Source organism: Brachycentrus maculatus, unplaced genomic scaffold (assembly GCF_059751285.1).
Source record: "Brachycentrus maculatus isolate JH-2025_06_01 unplaced genomic scaffold, ASM5975128v1 h1tg000202l, whole genome shotgun sequence".
Lineage (NCBI taxonomy): Eukaryota > Metazoa > Arthropoda > Insecta > Trichoptera > Brachycentridae > Brachycentrus > Brachycentrus maculatus.
The window spans coordinates 2,447,999-2,471,114 of NW_028280953.1; the positions used below are offsets into that span (position 1 = coordinate 2,447,999).

General features: G+C 37.3%; 2 protein-coding genes across 16 annotated transcripts in view; one reads left to right on the plus strand and one right to left on the minus strand.

The window, feature by feature from the left end:
• Ctl2 (Choline transporter-like 2) overlaps positions 1-3,935 on the plus strand; it is a 53,800-nt gene extending 49,865 nt beyond the window's left edge. For all 15 annotated transcript variants that reach the window (XM_088263680.1, XM_088263684.1, XM_088263688.1 and 12 more), the window contains one exon: positions 780-3,935. In XM_088263680.1, coding sequence (XP_088119806.1) covers positions 780-877 — 98 coding nt within the window. In that variant the 3' untranslated portion in view covers positions 878-3,935. The remainder of the gene's footprint in view (positions 1-779) is intronic.
• A 1,083-nt stretch (positions 3,936-5,018) lies between these two features.
• On the minus strand, positions 5,019-23,021 carry LOC148307297 (116 kDa U5 small nuclear ribonucleoprotein component). The gene is made up of 17 exons (XM_088263693.1): positions 22,670-23,021; positions 21,869-22,098; positions 20,711-20,956; positions 20,087-20,193; positions 18,755-18,896; positions 18,021-18,262; positions 16,939-17,072; positions 15,259-15,448; positions 14,003-14,143; positions 12,980-13,189; positions 11,224-11,359; positions 9,594-9,792; positions 8,919-9,061; positions 8,006-8,142; positions 7,265-7,385; positions 6,586-6,778; positions 5,019-5,929 (listed from the first exon to the last, which is right to left on the minus strand). Exons 1-17 carry the CDS (start codon positions 22,861-22,863, stop codon positions 5,767-5,769), a joined length of 2,928 nt encoding a protein of 975 aa, XP_088119819.1. The 5' UTR covers positions 22,864-23,021; the 3' UTR covers positions 5,019-5,766.
• Between the last annotated feature and the right edge of the window lie 95 nt (positions 23,022-23,116).

A 23,116-nucleotide genomic window follows, 5' to 3' on the forward strand; every position in this document is an offset into this window, starting at 1 on the left:
CTCTTATTTCTTCATCCAAATTGGTAAGCCAAGGTACACAAATCTTTTCGATGAATCTAGTATTGATGTAGTCAATGGAGTCGATGTAGTCTGTACAAATTCCTACACAAAACTCCTATGATATTCTCAATTGTTCTGAGTATGATGAAATAGAATCAAAGATATTTCACTTAGCAAGGGTGCTGCCATCTAGCCATTATATTTGTAACTCAAATCGCACAGTAAATGAGCCAACGTTAAATTTCGGTTTTCACAATTTCGCGGAGCGCTTTCAACAACCTCGCGGAGCACCTGTTAAGAACCATTGATTTAGAGCAGAGGTTCCCAAACTTTTTTTGTCTCGAAGACACCTTGCCATGTTTTTCGATTTTTGGTAGATCCCTCCTTACCTGATATTGTTTTTCAGCAAATTCACTATCTTCTAATGTATTTTTGAAAGTCGATGTATGTAGTGCACATTGAAAGATTGAAATTTATAACATGTATGATAATTTATAAAGTGTAATGAAAATTCAAAAAATATATACATGTTAGGTTAATTCAAATTAAAATTACTCTCTGTTAAATTAAATAAATAATAAATGCTTTTAGTCTTAGGAATAAATTTGATGTCGTTGACCTCCACTTCTTTTTCATGGACCCCCAATTTTTTTTCGCTGACATATACCCCTTCCAAGTCGTCGTAGAACCCTGGGGGTCGATATAGACCACTTTGGGAATCACTGATTTAGAGGAATAAAAAATAGTGCTAATAATTACTAAATAATTTATGTTTTCAGTGGAAGACTGCGAACGAAATGACGGATCTCCTGAACGTCGGTACTACATGTCCAAACAGCTCATGTCCATATTGGGGAAGAGGAACAAGGCCTCTTAAGTGCCTGCACAGTGTTGCCATACCAACTGCTTGCAATTGGTTGATGTGTTGCCACACCGAGTGCTTGCACAGTGCAGCGATGCAGCGCTTACCACCAAGTATTTCCTTTGTCCACTAGGATTAAGATATTTATAAACGATTTCCCATTTCTAAGAACATGGCCACAACCCTAACTGACCTTTACACTGGTAATTGGAAGCCAAAAATAATTCATAATAATGATTTTGCATAATTTATATAGCATCATTTTCATAAAATACTACCTCAAGGGCTCTTCACTGTGATTTAATTGAAAATAGCAGAAATTATTTAGCAAACAAATGCGTTCTTAGTTTTTTTTCTAAAGATCATCTCACGCTCACTGCTTCTAACTACTGATAGAAGAGCATTCCATTCCATCAGTCCTGCAACAGTGAAGGCATGCTTGCCAAATTCAGTGCGCTGGTAGGAGATCACTTTGCCTACAGCAGTTGTTGTAGCCAAAGCGTGAGACGTCAACCGATTCATCTGGAGTGCACAGCTGTTTCAGATAATTAGGAGCCATTTACTTCAGCCTTCTTCTTGTGTCTAGTATTGAACAAAGGCCTTCCTCTTGGACTTGCACAGTTCTCTGTTGGACGCAACTCTCTTCCAGTGCAGGACCCCCACTTTTATAATGCCATCGCACCATCTTGTCTGGGGCCTACCCACGCTTCTAGACCTCCAGTCAAGCACCTTTTTCGTCCATCTATCTGGAGCCATATAATATACTGTGCCAAAGAAAACAGACTGGCTTATTTTACATTTAGCGATTGATTTTTGACAAGCCATCCTTTGTTGCTAGCGAGATACAAAGTATTAGTCATCCAAATATCATCAGACAAACGTGCCCCATAACCTGCTTCTTCTTGTGTCCTTGAACAAAGGCCTCCCTCTTGGACTTCCACAGTTCTTTGTTGGACGTGACTCTCAACGGACCATCTTGCCTGGGATCTACCCACAATTCTGCGTTAGGACGCAGAACCTCGTTAGGACGTTCTAGACATCCAGTCAAACACCTTTTTCGTCCATCTATCCTCAGACATACGTGCCACATGACCTGCCCAGTTTCACTTTACTTCCACGATTCTCTACGGCACACTATATAACAATACATGGTTTTTAGATAAGAATCAGGTGTAAACCTGTCCAATGGACAGGTTATATCACCACTCTTATTTTCAACTGTTTTATTTTTTGTATATTATTAACATTTTCCACACCAACTGCTCAATATTGCCTAAAAATAATGAAATTTCAAACCTAAGTGGTCACATATATTTATTCATTATTAAAAAGTAATATATATTTTTGAAAAAATCGTTATTTATGCATTTATGAGATAAGTTTGCAATAGTTAAAAATGTAGTTTTGTATAAAGAATTATGTATTTAGGAATCTTTATGTAAGGCCTTGAATATTTTAACCTTTCTCACCCAAAGTATCTAAAAATTACATATTCTTCGAAGGGGGATTTGAAGGACTACTTGAAGAAATATTATACATATCTATTTTAGCCCTCTTCTTGTGTCGAGTATTGAACAAAGGCCTCCCTCTTGGACTTCCTTTATTTTCTATTTTTTTTTTTACTTTTTATTCTTTTTTATCATAGTCAATTCCATAAGCAACATATTTTCTTGAATAAAAAAAATATTTACACCTGTTAACACGTTTTGTTGTACATCACATTATCCATGTTTTATTTCATGGGTTTTCTTTGACTGTGTCATTACGATGACGCCACGCAAACTTTATTCGAAGTAAAATATGGGTAAAACAGAAATATAATATAAAAAGTGTTATAGTGTTTAAATATAACCACAGATGGCAGTACAAGTGCCATTTTAGGACTAAATGACACCGGGTTTTAGTTATAAGTGCGGCCGTTCATGTATGCCCATATCTTTGAGGAAAGTTTTGTTTAGACGACCATATATGGCCATGCTCCCAGACAGGGTATTCAAATCCCCCCTTCGCTCCAGATAGGTTGGAACGGATGAATATTTAATTAAAAGAGGCTGTTTTATTTTCCTAAGAAAAAATTAACCTTGAGTTTTCAAACGAAAGAGTATTTTGGCAACTCGCTCAATCTATGTAAAAGACATTAAAAATACCGCGAGCGTACTACCAAAATCGGCCAAATCAACTCTCTTTTACAAGACCAAATTAAACTACAAATGTCACAATCGAATTTCAAAATAAATTAACGAAACTCGAAGTTTTCAACGGAACCTATGTTAAAATTGCACAGACTTGGTTACTTTTTGCAGTCCGCTCACGGTATGTATATCCACCGCAACGCTTGTGGTTGTGATGTGTTATAATGATGAGCTCAAATCCCAGCTTCACCAAAATAATGCCAAATTTTTATTTATCAAAATATAGACATATACAGTGGAACCTCTTATAACGAGCATAATTCGTTCCAGAATCTTACTCATTAAGTAAAACGCTTGCTAAGCGAAATATTTTTTGTTTTGACTGGCGCAGAAGTCCCGGCTCACAAGTTAATGTCATGGAAGAGGGACTTGAGAATTCTCTGTAACTGCGAAATGTCTCGAAACGTATAAAAAAACCTTTACACATTTTGCGAATTACTCATGAGAGGTTCTAATTTTGAGAAAAATATTTTCATATTTATTTTGGACATTTTGATACTCTAGATTTTGATATGTTTGTAAAAGTATTTAAATAGCATTTGTATATCGCTTAAATTATTAAAATAAAATGTGTATTTTTAATAGCCACAATTGTGAGATTCACGCGGCGTTTGAATTTTTTAAACTTTGATGGATATAAGCATAAATTAATATATGTCAGGTCATCAACCTCAAATGCAGAATAATGTAGTATTATTTTTGTTACTTATATATTTTATATATCTGTTACTTGTAAGTATATATTTAGTAGGTCAGTTAATTTGTATAACAGATGAAAACTTGAAGGAGCTACGTACAAACTATTACAGCTTTATAATATTTTAATATGTGTAGTTATGTTTAAGTTTAATTTTGTATTCAATAAATATATTATCCATAAATATTTGTGTTTTATTACTTCCACTGTCTGCCTCCATGGTGTAATGGCTAGCATGTTTAGCTACCGTGCTGGATGTCCCGGGTTCGATTCCCAGGGGGGTGGGGGTGAAAATAAATATCAGTGATTTTACACTGTAATATTTATTTAATATTACCCTGGACTGGTCCCTGAAGCGCAGGAGTGATCACCTTACCTTCATATAAGTAAAACGATCAAGGTGACACTGTGTCCATACGATGCAGTGCCCTATGCACCATTGGGTGCGGATAAGGGTTAGATGAAGATACAAAGTGTTATTCAATGTGTTTTTAATATGTAAAGGAGTTAAAAACTGTTTCTTGACTATAAAAGTATAATTTTTGTCAACAGTACGTAAGAAAAAATTCAGATATATTTTGTAATTTTTTAATTATTTATAATACAAATTATGACCAAAAAATAAGCGCTAAAATATTTTAACAACGTATTTACATAGTATAAAAATATTAACAAAAATGTCATACATAAAGATTAGTTTATGGAATAAAAATAATCATAGAGTATTATGATTTCTTACCATAGATTAATTTTTATATTTGTCATTAGGGTTATTCTAAATTTATTTGGAGATATTTTAATTATGTCAAGATACCAAAATATTGGTTTAAAAAAAAGTTTTTTGCTTTAAAAAGTAAGAACCAACAATTTGCTTAATTTAAAAGAGTAGATGATGACTTGAAAAGCTGATGACGGCTTTAGGAAATACACTGGTTTAAATATAAATATAAAACACTCATGTAAGACTACTTTTTTGAGTTTATTAATGTAAACACGACTAGTTTGGGAGCTAAATGTTCTCACAAGTGAAAATACAGGTTGTATTTTCACCTTTCAATGAGAACATCTGTAGTTTTCAAAACTAGTCATATTTGCATTAACACATTGTTTGCGGGAAACACTTTAAAAAGTGCCATTTACATACTGTTGGTAGAGATCGGGAGACGCTTATAAGCGTTCTATTTGCTTACCTTTGGTAGAGCGCGAGAGACGCCAATAAAACATTGTACAGATCGGAACTGGGTTTGCGGTTACTTGTGATTTAGTATAGTAGAATCGCGTTATAACGAAATCCAAGAGACCAAAAAATATTAATTCGTAATAACGAATTCCCACATATAACAAAATAAATTTTTAAAATCATACTAGGTATGTATATGGTACGCGCCGTCGCAAAAAATGTTGCGCAGCTTGAAAAAAATAACAATTCTGGGTGCCGACAGACGCAGATGCAGCGCGGCGCGGCTTTCAAAGTGCAAAATAATATTTTTATCTTTCAACTGTTTTTTTTAAATTTCGTTATAAATTTACATAACGGCATTTTTTAGTAGGGGATAGAATGATTTTGCTATACGTATTAACGGGATTTCGTTATATAAATGCATTTTTCTAAGAAAAATTGGAGAAAGGTTGGGAGTAAATTTAGATTTTTTTCTCGATATGTCATTTTTCGCTATATCGCGATTCTACTGTAATTAGGGTTGGGGCTGATGAAAAAACCACCTGACAACAATGTGTCAATAAGCCCAAAAATGTGGTTTTATACTTATCATGTTATTCCACAAAGTTGATGTCAAATCGACAAATAATGCAAGACGCTGGTTTGTATTCAGAGATGATGATTTCTGAAGTTTAGTTCCGGTGAAAGATGCTTCCTTCCTTGTCTTATGTGATGTATTTCAATCTCTGTTTGGTTCTGCACGCACTTTACATGTATAAATCAATGAGACATTCTTGTCTGGATACTATTGAAACACGTGTGAATGCGAGGCTCCGATGCTGTGAATGTGTCTCTACTAGAGAGGGTAGTTGAGCATCACGTCCTGTCGGGCCAGCTCCAGCAACATAGGATCGTCGAAGAACTTGTTGATGGAGACATCCTCGCTGAGGCCCTTCCTTCTGCGGGTCTTCACCATGAACTCTCTGGCCAGGTGCGTGGCGGGCTGGGGCTCCAGGGGTCTACAAACATACAAAATAATATTAAGAGGCCCAATATACATTAAATCGTAACTTAATTTTCTTTAAACCATGGCGACATTTGACATAATTGAATTTTTTCTTAAAACACTCGTTTTTGTTCAAAATTCCCCTCCCGGTGATATATATTTACTACAACTCCACTTTTAAATGAGAATATCAATATAAAATATAATAGATACGGAATTTTTGAATTCTTTTCTTAGAGGACTTTATAGCTTTTTCTTCTTCATCTTGTTGTAGGCCTTGTGGCCGGTTTTTAAGAGGGATTAGCCTCCTGCGATGTCGATTCCCAGCTATCGACCCATCTCTTTGGTGGTCTGTCCGGGAGTCGTCTACCATGGGGTTGGCCGTACAGTGCGATGTGGGGGGAGTCTGGATGGTTCCATTCTCCTCACATGCGCATACCATTCTCTCCTTCGTTGCCTTCCCCACCTAACGACATCTTCCATCTCGCATATTTCCCTGATCCTGGCATTTCTTATTCTATCTCGAAGATTTATAAGATTTATGATAAGAACTTTATAGTTAAAATTAAAAAATATTTATATGGAGGATGCCAAGGAGCTGGCAGCCGATAGAAAGCCTGGAGACAGTTTGTGGACTCCATATGCTAACTAACTGATGAGGATGCTCACCTGATGATGATGCTCTTGTCCAGCGGGTCGCCGGGCACTATCTGCCAGTGGTGGAAGACCTGCAGGCAGAAGGCCTGGCCCTGCGTGTGAGTGCGCAGGTCCGTCTCGAAGCCGAACGAGTCCACGGCCGGCACGAAGGCCTTCACGATGTACAGCGGCGAGCCCGCCACCGGCGCGTCCTGGGTCACGTGACCTGCACACGCACAATTATTACTAATAACAGCGACTGCATATGTATTAGAGGAAGACTGAGGAAAACTCAGCATGATGGAGTATTTAAAATTCTCTCGGGTGTGGTCAGGTCTAGAGTTGATGCATTCAGCGTCATTATCAATGTTTGATAACAATGCTGAACGTTATTTTTTAACATCTCAACATAAGTAAAGGCATTAATTGATTCGGCAGTCACTTTGTGGTAAAATCTATCCATTTTTAATTAATGTTTTACTTAGTAAATACCACTATTTCTTAAAATCTACTGTGACACGTGTTTCGATGCGTTCCGCATCATTTTCAAGATACGGTGTTTGAAAATGATGCGGAATGCATCGAAACACGTGTCACAGTAGATTTTAAGAAATAGTGGTATTTACTAAGTAAAACATTAATTAAAAATAAGTAAAGGCACTAATAAGTAAAGTAGAATTAGAAAAAATGCACAAATGGATAATTTTTTTACCTCTTCTCTTGGCGAGGACTGTGTAAACAGCTGACACACAGTCGGCGGGGGCCTGCACCTCCACAAACAGGTAGGGCTCCATGAGACGGGGGGTGGCCATCAGGAAAGCGGAATACGCCACCTACACAGACAGGATAAATACTAATTTGTGAGCACGATGGATCAAGAATTAACCCTTCCCTTACGGTGCTAAAAACTTACGCATGCATCGGCGATATGTATTTTGTACACCATATGAAAATGTGATTTTAAAAACATGTAAATATTCCTAAATATTGCTTTTATTGACCAAAGTTGAAGATGAAATGTATCAATTTTGTAATGTTAGCTCTGAAAAAGAGAAAAAAAAAACATCGCAAGCGCCCGCCATAGCTAGCGTAGCGACACAACCACCCTGAACGACGACTCGCGCAACTAAAACGAGATCATCAGAAACAGTATGAAGCCGCGTCCGCGTGTATGTAAAGTGCTGCACGCACCCATACTCTGAGAAGTGAATTGTCGATTCTATCCCCGATTTATTTACAATTTATTTATTACTATCACTGCAAATCAATAACTTTACATTATAATAATTTTATGTAACACGTAAAAGTATTACGAAGGAATACAAAAATTGTAAGCCCGTATCTATTATATTTTATATTGATATTCTCATTTTTACAGTCAAGTTGTAGTAGATATATATCACCGGGAGGGGAAGGTTAACACTTATTCCAATATATGAGGTGCAGTTCTTACCCTTCTGGCGGTGGGTATGATCTGCCCCCCGCCCCTGTGCAGGGGTTCCCCCGCTATGACGGCGTCCAGGATCTTGAATTTCACATTCCTGATGGGCTCCTCACACAGCGGTCCTTCTCGGGTGCCCCACTGGAAACCTAACAAAGTCTTGATATTATTTACATATTCTTTTTGTTATTTAACTTTTCCGGTAGTATGGACGTAAATGAATGTCGGTGCGGATTTTCCTCAAAGGAGTATCGACGTTAATGAACGTCCATGTCAGTCTGTCAGTTGATGATGTTTAGTCATAAAAAATAAAAATAAACTAGATATGGTGAGTTTTACTTTTTGTTTTTTACATAATTTCTATGTTCAAAATAAAAGATTCTGTGATTTTTTTTTTCATGTAAAAAGGACCCACTCCTCAGAGAAAGTCGGACATCAATTATTATACTCACGGAAAGGTTATATCGCTCACTCCTTTCAACAATGTCATATATCAAAAATCAATTCAGTTAAGCATGTTTTCGGAATGCCCAGAAAATGTATTATATCCCAGCAAAAGCGACATATTTTTAACTTATTATTTACCCACTACAGGGCAGAAAGTGTTGTTTTTGCATTTTGAAAATAAGGTATTGTGTAATTATTTTTTTTAATATAAAAAGATCTGTTGCACAGTAAAAAGTTCAATAAGTGGCTTGATGTATATTTTCAATATATTATATTATATTTTAAAACTTTAAAAACGTTCTCCTGAAAAATCAAGTTTTTTGATTTATGACATTGTTGAAAGGAGTGAGCAATATGTAAATTCAGAGCAGAATGTATGATAATTTTCGCAATATAAAATAAAATTGCTTTGCCAGAGAGGTCTGTCAGGAAGCCTAGATGCTTCTGCATCAGATCCGGGAATGCGGTTGGGAGTTACCTTGCACGATGCTGTCCTTGACGGAGGACAGGAGCGCCTTGTCCACCTCGGAGGGCAGAGTGTCGTCCACCAGGATGTTGGGGCCGGCCGCGTCGGGCCCGAAGGCCCAGATGGAACGGGCGGCCAGCAGATCCCAGTCGTACCTGCCCACAACCAACTCTAATATACATACTGTCACATTTACAATACTGCCAGCGCTTGGGGATTGCAAATGACAAGGCAACATAAACGCATCTAATGTTTTCTTCTTCAAACCCTTTTACGCACCTGATGGTGCATAGGGCACTGCATCATAATAAACGCAGTGTTATCTGTATAAAGATGAAGAAGAATATGGAAGTCTGGGCATTTACGGGGCTGACGACCGTCATAGGCTGGTACTGCAAACACTGAGTGTTTGGTAATATCCTAAGAAGACAAAACGCGTCACATATTAAAATATACATAAATAAATGTAGAATTCAATCCAACAAAAACCGTGTTTTATTTTGGATATATTATCCAACATTTCACGTTTTGGTAGTTGGTCACTTTCTCCTGTACGACTACGATATTATCAAATGTGAGTGGGTTTACTCTTTATGTATAAAATAACTATAACTTAATGTAATTCTTGAGTGAAAAATTCAAAGGAAAAATGCAATGCAATTTGAATGAGTCCAATTTCATAATGACCTGGTCTGGAAGAACTCTCCGAGCCTCTTCTTGTTCCAGGCGATGGAGACGGATCCGGTCTCGATGTCCTCGGCGAGCCCCCTCTCCAGGGGCTCGGCGATCATGGTCAGCTTGTTGCGGCGGTTCGGCGTCTCCGCGAAGCACTTCAGGGACGAGGTCTCCACCACGGTCTCGCAGAACGAAACTACCGGATCCGCCACTGGCCATAAGCAAACAAAATTACGTAAACACGTTGTTTACGGGAAACGCCTAACCTTTTTACCCTTTCAGGACAACTGGTTACTGCTGCTAACCACAAATTTAAAATAAATTGTCTAAGTGCCAACAGGTTTCTAGTTAAAACCATAGTGCAATATGTGTTGCCTATGTAACAGAAATAGTGCTTGTATAGATTTCATGTTGGTATCATGGTCTTGGAGCTTATTTCAGACTATTTATTGTGGCGATGTGCACATGTCAGGATATTTATAGGTTATCTGTATCTTAATTTACCAATTTTGTAAGGTTATTGAACGAAATAAACAAAATGACAAGTGAGTTATAGTCATATAATTAGTGTGGTAAAATCTGTATATTTTTAATTTAAGTTTTACTAAGTTATGTTTCGGTGCAATCCGCATAATTTTTAAACACTTGCGGTGTTCGAAAATGATGCAGAGTGCATCAAAACACGTGTCACAATAGATTTTAAGAAATAGTGGTATTTACTAAGTAAAACTCAAATTAAAAATATTTAAATTAGTGCTTGACATAGGAAGAAACAAGCACAAATATCTGCGCATTTATATATGCGCATTTAACGGGTTAAAAGCGCCGTTGATTAAAAGCCTTCTATTTGCTTACTTTTGGTAGAGCGCAAGAGACGCTTACAAACATTGTACAGATGGGAATTGGGTTTGCAGTTACTTGCGTTGATATACTACAGCAGTATAATAAATAATAAAATCCCTTATCTGCACCCCAACGGTGCATAGGGGACCGCTTCATATAAACGCAGTGTTATCTTGATCGTTTAGACATGAAGGAAAGGTGATCAGCCCTCCGTAATTTTACGGTAATATTGAATAAATATTACAGCGAAAAAAATCATTATATTTATTTGACCCCCCCTGAGAATCAAACCCAGGACCTCCAGAACGGTAGCCGAGCGTGCTCACCATTACACTACGGAGGCGGACACAGTATACGACCCTAATTAGTATACTAATTGGAGTCAGGGTTTTTGAAACAATGTGTAAAAATATTATTTCATTCATTCATCCATATCTACTTCTTTGTGAAGCCTATCAAAGCGTTAGACGTCTATCTAGTTAGAATTTTGTTTAACATTTATATAGGAGTTTTTGTATTAATTTTAAATCAAACACAGATTTTTTGAGTCTACTAAGTTGTATTTTACTAACAAAAACATATGAAAAATTAATATTGTGACATTCGTTTGATAATGCCCTAACAAGGCGAAACAATTGTGACAATTTTATTTTTTTAAGTGTTTTTGTTAATAAAATACAACTCAGTAGACTCAAAAAATCTGTGTTTGATTTATAATTAATACATAAATTAAAATGGAGTTCTACAAATTAAACGCCAAATCAATAAATACAGGAGTTATCAGTAATGGTGACCTTACCTTTGATATCTATCTCAGAGTACATCTTCCTCAGGTCGTGCATGACGCAGTCCAGGTACAACTCTCCGGTTCCGAGCACCACGTGCTCTCCCGACTCCTCGACGCGGGTTGACAGCAGAGGGTAGCTTTTGTTCACCTGAATTCAGATTATAATCCATTTATTCTAATATCTTTATAAAATTAATTACTTTGTTTCCACCACTTTTTTTATTGATACAATTGAACCTACCGGTTTCGACAATACCTTGTCATCATCAGGGTTTATTTTAAATCAAAAACATTAAAATACTCTCACCAAAAACTTCCACACACTCCATAAAATGTTTTTTTTTGTCATAATGTTTTTTTGGGTGATTCCATTAGTTGTTATTTGGGGTTAATATGCAATGAATAATAAAAATAACATTTAGGATTTTTATGAAGTGTGTGGAAGTTTTTGGCGAGAGTATTTTAATGTTTTTGATTTAAAATAAACCCTGATGATGACAAAGTATTGTCGAAACCGGTAGGTTAAATTGTATTAAAAAAAAATTGAAAAGAAAGTTAATTGATTTTATAAAGATATTATAAAATATGCCACAAAGTATCAGCGGAAAACATTCAAGAAATGACATTTATTCTAAACTCATAATCTATTGATTCCAATAAAAACTATGACTTATTATACTAACCACTCCCGTACTGATCATCCAAAAATTACGCGCGACCCGAAGCGGGGTACCAAAAGACTGCGTACTATGATTTAATATTTGTATGGAAATCGTAGTACGCAGCTCGTAATTCGCTGCCAGCTGAGTCACAGATCCGACATCCGTTCCAGTGCGCAGCCGAGCGCCGCCTAAGCGAGAGGCCGGAAATTGTTGGCTCGAAATTCCCCTTACTTCATATTTTTTGTAATCTTAAAAACGATATAAAAGAAAATTTTCCCTTTTTAAATTTTATAATTTCAAAAGTGTATTGAAATATTGATCTTGATGAAAACCACGATCAGTTGGGATCGCGAGTTCTACGTGCTTATATATCAGCATATTAATTTTTTGTCTGCTAGTGACATGCTATTTCTTTCATTCTCATAAATGTGGCATTACCACAAGGGGAGAGCGAGATACAAAGATTACTCCGCTTTCGTTTGATCTGATTTCCGGCCTCTCGCTTATCGGATGGTGGCCGTCAGTCGCCGCGCGGCCATGTGCTGGGGAGGACGTGTGATCTATGACAGGAAGTTATAAGCTGTGATATATGATTTCAATACAAACATGAACTGGGGTCTTTTAGTACCCCGCTTCAGATCCCGTGTAATTTTCGAATGATCAGTACGGGAAAGTTTAACAACAAACAACAGTTGAGATATTAGTGATACATAATAGTTATCAACAATAAATAACAGTTGAGATATTAGTAATCTTCTTCTTCGTGTGCCTTGGGGAGACCTACCCAATGTTGGCGATCACTATGGCAAAGGCTTCGCATACCAGCGCCAGTTCGCCTGCTGTTCAGTCGTTAATGTTGCGAAGCCACGATGTTCGCTTTCTGCCAGGTCCCCATAGTCCTTATATTTTTGCCATCATTACAATTTGCAGAATGTAATATTTTTCTGCATGAAATACGTAACCCAGATACGAAATCTTCCGAAACTCGATATTAGTAATATATGACAGTTATTAACAATAAATAGCAGTAACGTTGTCTGGAAGTCACTGCTTCTTGGCAATACCCTTGAGAATGTAGTAAATTAGTTATATAGACAAATAGCCACCTTCCTCAGGCCGTCCAGCATCTTGGGCAGCTCGGAGGGGTTGACGGGCTCCACGGCGATCTTGACGACGCTGTGCGTGTTGAACTTGAGCGGCCGGAAGATGTACAGCTCCTCCTCCTGATGGTCCATGAGCGTGGCCGTCTTCACCATGGGCTGGTCCACGCCCTCCATCAGCACCCAGTTCCCGGCCGGCACGCGGTTCAGCTCCACCTGCGCCCGATAACAAACATTCCGTCATATAACACTCTCCTTATCATTCGTCGTTTGCCTTGTGTAATACCACTTACAAACACTACTTCTGTCATATTTCTGGCTAAATTAACTTCACCAAAGGTTAAAGCAATTTGTTTATTATGGTAACAAAAAATAAGACAACATTTTGAAAGCATCCAAATACTTGTTCACAAATCTGGAATATCTCCAATTAGAGTTATTTCTATGATGATCATAAGTCCCATAAAAGGGTAGTGTAATGGCAAAGGGGTATATCTGTCGAATTTTTCATTTACTAAGTTTGTTCCACAAAATGTCTAAAATAGTGTATTCCATAATCTAGCAAAAGGATATAGCTGTAGTTGCAATACTTATATAGTTTTATTAAGATATGTACATATGGCATCCGAAAAAAATATTTAATTTCACAAGTTTGTTTTTGCTCTCCTGTAAAATTTGGTCTGAGACAGCCCAGACTTCCATATTCTTCTTCATCTATGTCGATATATAAAAAATAAAATAATTGACATTTGATAGATATTTCTACTTTTAACTTATCTCATTGAATCAGGTTTACCAGTGCAATTGCATTGTATTTGGCGGGTTTGCTTGTTCGTTTAGTGACCTACTCATAACTGAGTCAAGAGTCACCACACAAACTAACTAAATATCAGTAGGCAGAGAGAATAGAACGCCCCATCACTCTGTCATTGCAAACATTCTTCGCCTCTTCCACGTTCATGCATCACCTCACCACACTATGTTACAGGGAATAGAAATATCAGATTTAAACTTTAGTTGTTTGGTTACCTTATATCGGGCTTCGTATATCCACAGCCTGCCCACCGTCATGATCCGGGAATCCTCCTCGTCCTGCAGGGAATAGTTCTCCCCCAGGATGCGCACCCTCTGCCCCGCGTATAGGGTCCCGGACATCACGCGACCCAAAACCTAAAACCATAATAAATTATATATTATTTTGAGAAATAAAAAGATTTTGTGTTTTGATCCTCTCACATTTTTACTAACCAACTAGTTTCGGCAACAGGTCCCTGAAGAGGGCAACAGGTTGTTGCCGAAACTAGTTGGTCAATAAAAATGTGAGTGGATCAAAACACAAAGTCTTTTTATTTCTCAAAATAATATATTAATATGATCCACAAAGTTAATGCTTTCAATATTCAAAACCATAATAAATTAGCTGTTAACATATTTTTTGCGGGAAACGCTTAAAAGTGTATTATTTGGAGAAATAAAATGACTTTGTTGCAAAACAAACAAGTAATAAAACAAACCCTGAAGAGGGCAACAGGTTGTTGGCGAAACTAGTTGGTTTTTAATACACACACACATGCAAGCACGCACGCGAGGGAGCTGGCGGCCGACAGAAAAGCCTGGGGACTCCGTATGCTCTACATAGGGAGCGGATATGGTTTAAAAATATATATCATTAATGTATAATGAAAGTGGGCCGATTTGAAATAGACCGAACAAATCATGTTATAAATTATCACTTAATTAATCTTTTACTGCTGGAGAGGTTGATTTGATAAATCAAATTGTTAAACAAATTATTAAAGATTAAAACCTTTTCTTATTGGGCCATTCCAACATCTACATACACATATCGCTCACTCCTTTCAACAACGTCATATATAAAAAAACTTGATTTCTCAGGAGATCGTTTTTAAAGTTTAAAAATATAATGAAATGCAATTAAAATAAATATCAAGCCACTGATTGAACTTTTTACTGTGCAACAGATCTTTTAGGTAAAATCTGAATGTTTTTTCTCCGTTTAAAAAATATTTAGTATCTTCAAAAAAATAATTAAACAATACCTTTTGTTCAAAATGCAAAAACAACACTTTCGGCCCTGTAGCGGGTAAATATTAAGTTAAAAATATGCCGCTTTTGCTGGGATAAAGTACATTTTCTGGGCATTCCTAAAACATGCACAACTGAAAATTATAGATTTTTGATATATGACGGTTGATGAAAGGAGAGTGCGCTATGTGCTAATGTAATTTTGACACAGTAATGTGTAGGAGTCGTCTCTCACTCGCCTGGAAGAAGGTGCAGTCGTCGTTGGGGTACATCTTGGTGGAGTGCGCCACGAGCCGGCCGTTCTGGTCGCAGCGCACCATGTCCTGGAAGGCCCCACTCTCCGGGGGGCCCGTGTATGTGTGCTCTATCTTGGTGCGCGCATTCTCCACCGGCGACTTGATGTGCTGCACGCACATACTCACGAACCCGCTACAACCACAAACATACACATATTGTACTACTACCATCACGCCGTTTCCCCGCAGGGGTAGGCAGAAAGGATGGAACGCCACACTCTTCAGTCCTGACACACACTCTTCGCCTCCTTCACATCCATACATCTAGTCATACATGCCCTCCGATTATGCAGACTTTTGACACCGTCAGATTTTAGGTTCTGATTGATTTGATAGTGCGTATTTTTCAGCCGTCCTCGTTCTGTTTTCCCTCTCACATTTGCTACAAATATTTTCTTAGTCATTCTCTCGTTATCCGTTTGCTCCACTTGTCCATACCAATGTAAAGAACTCTTCCTAATATTTTCAATTATTCTTTGTTCAGCCTTACATTCCTTTCTTATATCATCGTTTTTAATTCTGTCATACAATGATTTTCCACACATTTGTCTGAGGGAGCGGATTTCAACATTGAAGTACATATTTATATTGTAACCGTATAAATATGTACTTCAGTCTTCTATAAACTGTTATCAGCATCCAATGGCACATAAGGCACTGCACCACATCAACGCAATGTTATCTTAATCGTTAATTACATGAAGGCAAGGAAGGGGATCAATATTGCATTATAAGTACCAGTCCAAGGTGATATTTAATAAATCTTACAGTGTAAAACCAAATGTATTTATTTATAGATTTGGCGTTTCATTTGTAGAACTCCATTTTAATTTATATTTTAGATATTAAAATCAAGCACTGATTTTGAGAGTCCACCAAATTGTATTTTATTATAAAAACATATAAAAATAAAATTTGTGACAATTGTTTACCTTCTTATGGTATTATTAAACTACCGTGTGCCACAAAACAGTTGCCACAAATTTTATTTTTAGGTGTTTTTATTAATAAAATATATTTTGTAGACTCTAAAAATCAGTGTTCGATCTTAATATTTAAAATATAAATCAAATATATTTATTTTAACCCCCTTGGGAATAGAGCCCGGGATTTCCGGCAAAGTAGCCACATGCGCTTACTACTACACTACAGAGACAGACAAAGCTGTAATTTTATGTATTAATTTTAAATCAAACACAGATTTTTTGAGTCTACTAAGTTGTATTTTATTAACAAAAACACATAAAAAATTATATTGTGACAATTGTTTCGCCTTGTTAGGGCATTATCAAGATAATGCCCTAACAAGGCGAAACAATTGTCACAATATAATTTTTTATGTTTTACAAAGTAAATGCTTTAAATATTAATAATATTGAGAATATAATTTTTTATATGTTTTTGTTAATAAAATACAACTTAGTAGACTCAAAAAATCTGTGTTTGATTTAAAATACAAATGGAGTTCTACAAATTAAACGCCAAATCAATAAATAAAGCTGTTATTTTTTTGGTTATCCTCATGGGATGGTATTTGTTACTTTTTCTCGGTTTATATTTCTTTCCAGCCTAAGTTTTTGGTGTCAAATTGTCAAATATATCAATACGCAATACGTAACATACCTGAAGTCACCGAAGAATCTGCTGCAAACCAGTCGGAGCAGTGGACGAATGTTTAGCTTGGATTCTTCCTTGCTGAGCTTGATCCCAAGTTCTTGCAGGACTCCGGAGAGGGTGCCGTCTACATCACCAACCACCTTTAAACAATGTTTTTTTTTTTAACATTCATTAGGTTTTATGACTACATATTTCAAATTGGTAACATTACATTTATATTCTATTTATTTCAATTGGGCATAAACTTTCTACTTTAATATTTAGTCAGCTAGCGACTAAAATAAAACCAGCCCGGCTAACAGGAATTCTTATATTTAAAAATATTAGTATTCTAAGATATTAGTATTAGTTAGCACTAAATGTAAAAAGTGTGAATATAAATACGGTATTTGAAAATGATGCAGAATGCATCGTAACTCATGTTACAATGGATTTTAAGTAATAGTGGTATCTATCATGTAAAACTTAAATGAAAAATGGATTCATTCAACTCCATTTTAATTTATACATTAAATGTTTGAAAACGCCATAACAATGCGAAACAATTGTTTTTTTATTATTTACTTTTTATTTTTATGTGTTTTTTAAGAATAAAATACAGTTTAGTAGACTCAAAAAATTTGTGTTTGATTTTAACATTTAATATATGAATATTGATAGATTTTACCACAAAGTGACTGCTGAATCAATTGATGAAAACAAAATAATGTTGAAGGAGGAAAAGCCATAAAGAACAGAAGAGAAGTAGAAGATTTATGGTATTTTGACATAGACATTACAAAAATAGAGTTCGCTGATGGCAACGCCTGTGTGAGTGCAGTGATCTTGTAGAGCGGCTCCAGGATGAACTCGACAAAGCTCCACATGTCCAAACCATCTCTTACAAACACCAACATAACACAAGTAAAGTTCACCGATAGCAACCGCAAGGCCTTCGTGAGTGGGGTTACCTGGGCGAAGATCTTGTAGAGCGGCTCCAAGATGAACTGGACAAAGCTCCACGTGTCCAAACCATCTCTTACAAACACCGACATAACACAAGTAAAGTTCACCGATAGCAACTGCAAGGCCTGCGTGAGTGAGCTTACCTGCGCAAAGATCTTGTAGAGCGGCTCCAGGATGAACTCGACAAAGCTCCTCTGCGCGGAGCTGTGCGGGGACTTCTTGGTGAACTTGCGGGTCTTGGGGTTGAAGTACACGTCGCCCCACAGCAGGCGCGCCAGATCCGCCGCCACCAGCGCCTCGCAGCCCCAGCTGTTGCGGTAGATGGTGGCAAACGACTCCAGCGTGAAGCACACGTCGTACTGGGACGACGCAAAGCACACGTTGCCTGCAAATCAAGAGAGGCGGTCGATTTAAAACACACATTGCCCGGGAATTGGGAAAGGCGGTCAATTTAAAATGTTCATTGCCCGGAAGACAGACTCAAGTGGCAATAATACTAAATGAATACGTATATCTTGGACATAAGATAAAACTACTACTTCTACTACCATCACGCTGTTATTACTGCGGGGGTAGGAAGAGGGGATGGAGTGCCACACTCTTCTGTCCTGCCATATCGAGGCGAAACAATTGTCACAAATTAAGTTTTTATGTGTTTTTAATAAAATACAATTTAGTGGAAAAATCAGTGTTTGATTTTAATATTATTATTATTACATATAATAGCTTCACATGTCCATACCACCTTAAAGAACTCTTCTTAATCTTTTTAATTACCCCTTGTTCAGCCTTACATTTGAAAGCAAGAATTCCACTCAAAATCACGGAGAAAAATTAAAGACTCGATTTTAAAACACGTCAATTGTTAGACATTTACCGAGAAGTGGGGACACGACGGGCGCGGTTTCACCATTGGTTGCTGTGGCAGCCAGAAGTCCGTTTATCTCGTCAACTATATGCTTCAGCTTGTAGTACGCGTCTTGCGGCGGCAACTTCAACTCGAGGATCAAGCGGTCAATCTAAAAAAAACATAAATTTCACTACTTTAGCTAACTTTTTCTCCACATCTTTGATTCAACATATCTGGGAAAGTCTTGATTTGAGAGTATGTCTTGTTTGGATGGCCATACATGATTATTAAAACAAGACATTCCTGAAAGGAGTACATGAACGGCTGTGCTTATAACTAAAGCCCAGTGTGATTAATTTCTAATATGGCACTAGTACTGCCATCTGGGGTTGTATTTAAACACTAAAACCACACTTCAGGTTGTTCTCCGTCTTACCCACGACATTTTGCTTAAAACAAAGCTTGCGTAACGTCATCCTGTCAAAGAAAACATAAAAAATGAATCATTTTCATACAAAACATTTTTTATTTCATACAAACTGGTCCAAATATTATTATTAATTAAGTAAATATGTTGCTAATAGCATTGACCATGATGAAATTATAAAAAGTAAATTTAAAAAAAAAAAACCCTCTCCCCAGGTACAGTTTTGTCCGCGGAAACTCACTCCCAGACAGGTTAGGTAGACAAACACAATTTGGACGAAAGAGTATTTCTACCCGTTGGGTGGATTGATGCTTAAGGACGGGAAGGGTATTTTACCTTCTGCGCCGGCCTCATTTCAAAGGCAGAAAAGTAGAAATTATCCAATGTTTTTATATCAATATTATATACCAATCTCTTTGTTAAGGTCTTAACTATATGTACATAATTACAAATCCTGTCGCCAGCGGTCCGCAGGCATAAAAATACATGTCCGAAATGCGTTAAGCACACAGCACAGATATACGGGGTAAGTTTTTATTTCATTAATTGATTCGGCAGTCACTTTGTGGTAAAGTCTATCCATTTTTAATTAATGTTTTACCTAGTAAATACCACTATTTCTTAAAATCCACTGTGACACGTGTTTCGATGCATTCCGCATAATTTTTTCGCAAATACGGTTTTTGAAAATGATGCGGAATGCATCGAAACACGTGTCACAGTAGATTTTAAGAAATAGTGGTATTTACTAAGTAAAACATTAATTTAAAATGGACAATTTTTTATTATTTAAATTCAGAATATTTCTCATTTTGACTGCTTTTAAAAGGATTGATGGATATACATATATATTTTAATTGACAAATTTGAACTGTCCCAAAGAGGAAAAGCTTTTTAGCCATTTAAATCAAAGATAGGAAATGTTTAGTTACCTTGTTGATACACAGAGTGACAGCCAGCTGCTCTTGTATGGCGTGTGCGAGAAGGCGCTCCGTATTCAACATGACTCCTTCCGCAGCATCCACAAAGAGAACCACACCTGAAATAATAAAAATTTGATCATCCTAGAATCCCGAAATTGTAAAATAATAACAGGATTGTATTCCCTCGTGCTAGTGCTTTTAATGTTATGAATTAATAATTTATTAAAATCCGTAAATAATTGATATGTTTGATAATGTCTTAATAAGACAAAATGCATCACATATCATATCATTCACTCCTTTCAACGACGTCATATATCAAAAAAACTTGATTTTTCAGGAGATCGTTTTTAAAGTTTAAAAATATAAGTAAATCTCTTAACCCTTTCAATGCCGGAAGGTACTAATATGGCCGTACCTAGCAGGCTGCGATTTTTTTAATAAAAATGTGAAAGCTTTTAGAAAGATGACTGTAACTTCGATAATATCGATAAATTGTAATATTTTAGTGTTTCTTGAGCTTCTAATAGATGTCTATATATTCTAATTTAATTAAATTTGATATTGGCTTGCGACAAGCTCAAAAGAGAGGTCATTTTGTATGGCCGGCACGGAAAAGTTGGGTATTCTCACCATCCACGAGCCTCATGGCGGCGGTGGCCTCGTCGCTGAAGTTGACGTGGCCCGGCGTGTCCAGCACGTTGAGCAGGTGCGACTTGGCGCGCGTGTCGGCCAGCAGCAGCGTGACGGGCGTGGCCTTCACCGACACGCCGCGCGCGCGCTCCGCCAGCAGCGTGTCCCCATAGCGCAGCCCGTGCTCCGCGCGCGCCAGCCCGGGGTGCGTCTGCCGCACCAGGCAATCCACGAAGCTGGTCTTGCCTGCAAACAGCGAGGACGTTAGAACGCACACAATGGAAAACACAACAATACTTTTTCTATTATTTTTGACATCTCAACATCTGATAATGGCGTATGCCTCGTCACAATCTAACTTGGGTAACAGTAACAAAGTGAAGAACAATATGGAAATGTGGGCATATATTGGGCTTACGACCATCGTGGGCTGGTTTAAGTGATCACTTTACACACGTGTAACATTCGCCAATTCTACCCATGATTGACAATCACACTAATCAAATTCAAATAAATAAAATTGAAAATGATATTTTCTAGCGTTTTTCAAGTATATATAATATATAGTGATATATAATACATAGTATAATCCAGGATTTGGACTACACATACAAATGAAAGTTTCTGCTTAATAAAAGCTTTCCTCATTCCACCATATATGTATGTCTTATTCCCGCGCATAATGTATTACAAGTTTGATCAATACATATATCTAAAAGTTTCAGACTTCAGCAATTTTACATAAGAAAAATCTCAGCCTAAAACATTTCAAAACACACTATCTGCGGGAAGGGTAATTTTACCCTTTCACTCGACTGGTGGTGTTGGGCGGGAAGAGTAATTTTACCTTTTAACTCAACTCATCGTAAATTGCGTATAAGTTATTTTTACGCATGACTTTTGCGCCATCTTTTGATCTCATATCGATGTATACAGTATGGTTAAATGTTATCACTTCTTTTCAGAAATCTTTATCTCTATTATGAGCGCGAATCCGCCGGCAGATAATGTGTTAATAAATCAATGAATAATGTGTAAAGTGATCACTTAACCAGCCTATGACAGGTCGCATGAGCTGTAAATACCCAGACTTCTTCATCTATGTCGAGATATCAATCTACATACATCAAGAAACACACTGGAAATGTAGTGATTTACCATTGTGCAGGTGCCCCAGCAGCGCCACGTTCCTGACCAGCTGCGGGGTGTCCATCATGTCGGCCAGGTACTCCATGCTGTAGCTGGTCTCCGGCAGCTGCTGCTCCCGGAGCTGGAACTTCTTCCTCTTGACGGGCTCCACCAGCGGCTGGTCCAGGGCCTGCGTGTCCTCCTCCTGCACGATGGTCTCCACGTCCGGCCCGTACACCTCCACCGCTTGCGGGTAGTATCTGGACAAGGCAACCACCTCTCATGATATTCCTTAATCTTCCCCTTATAGTGCCAAAAAATCCGCGCTTTCCGTGCTGTGTCAACACACATCGCTCCAAATATATTGCCGATACCAAATTAACCAGCTATCTGACATATCGCTCACTCCTTTCAAGAACGTCATAAATCAAAAATCGACAATTTTCACTTGTGCATGTTTTCGGAATGCCCAGAAAATGCACTATATCCCAGTAAAAGAGGCAAAGGAAGGGTTAAAATAATGGTCATTTTAACACTTCGGATAGGAATGCTTAAAGGCGGGAAGCATGAATGTGGAAGAGAATAACAAAAAGCGAATTGTGTTTATTTCTCTATAAACTACTTTTAGAGTCAGGCTTTGGGAGCTGTCGGCTGTAAAGAACTTATATGAAGTAAAATTTCTAAAATCGGAAAATTGTTCAATCTAAAAAATTCATGAAGTCCAACTATTGTTACATAAACCACATTTAAGGACATTATTTTTTTCAAACAATCCTAACCTTACACTCGAGTACAAAAACTTTAATAACAACATTATAAAAACCCTGTTACCTTTTATCTTCGTGGAGTACAACAGCCATTGGAGCTGGCTCTGTTTCTCCTTCAGCGTCATCGTCGTCATCCATGGCATCATCGTCAGCATCCCTCGGCTCCTGTTGGCCATAAACACTCTGCTCGTCGTCGGAATCTGATTCTAGATCGGGCCCTATGTAATTGCCGAACTCGTCGTACAGATCTCCGTCCATTTTTTAAATAATAAAATCACTCTGCACTTATGAAAAAGGGATTATTCGTTATTTTGAAAAACCGGTGCTCGAATGCATTCGGCGCTGTCAAATTCTGTCAAATAAAACGACGCCAATCGAAACATGTAAACATAACCTCAAATAATTTTGATCTTAGTGTTTTTAGCAGCAAAAATACAAAAATTGCCGGTGAAGTTTAAATTTGTATTCGTTTTCAAATAAGTATTTCCTGATGTAGGAATATTGTGCTCAA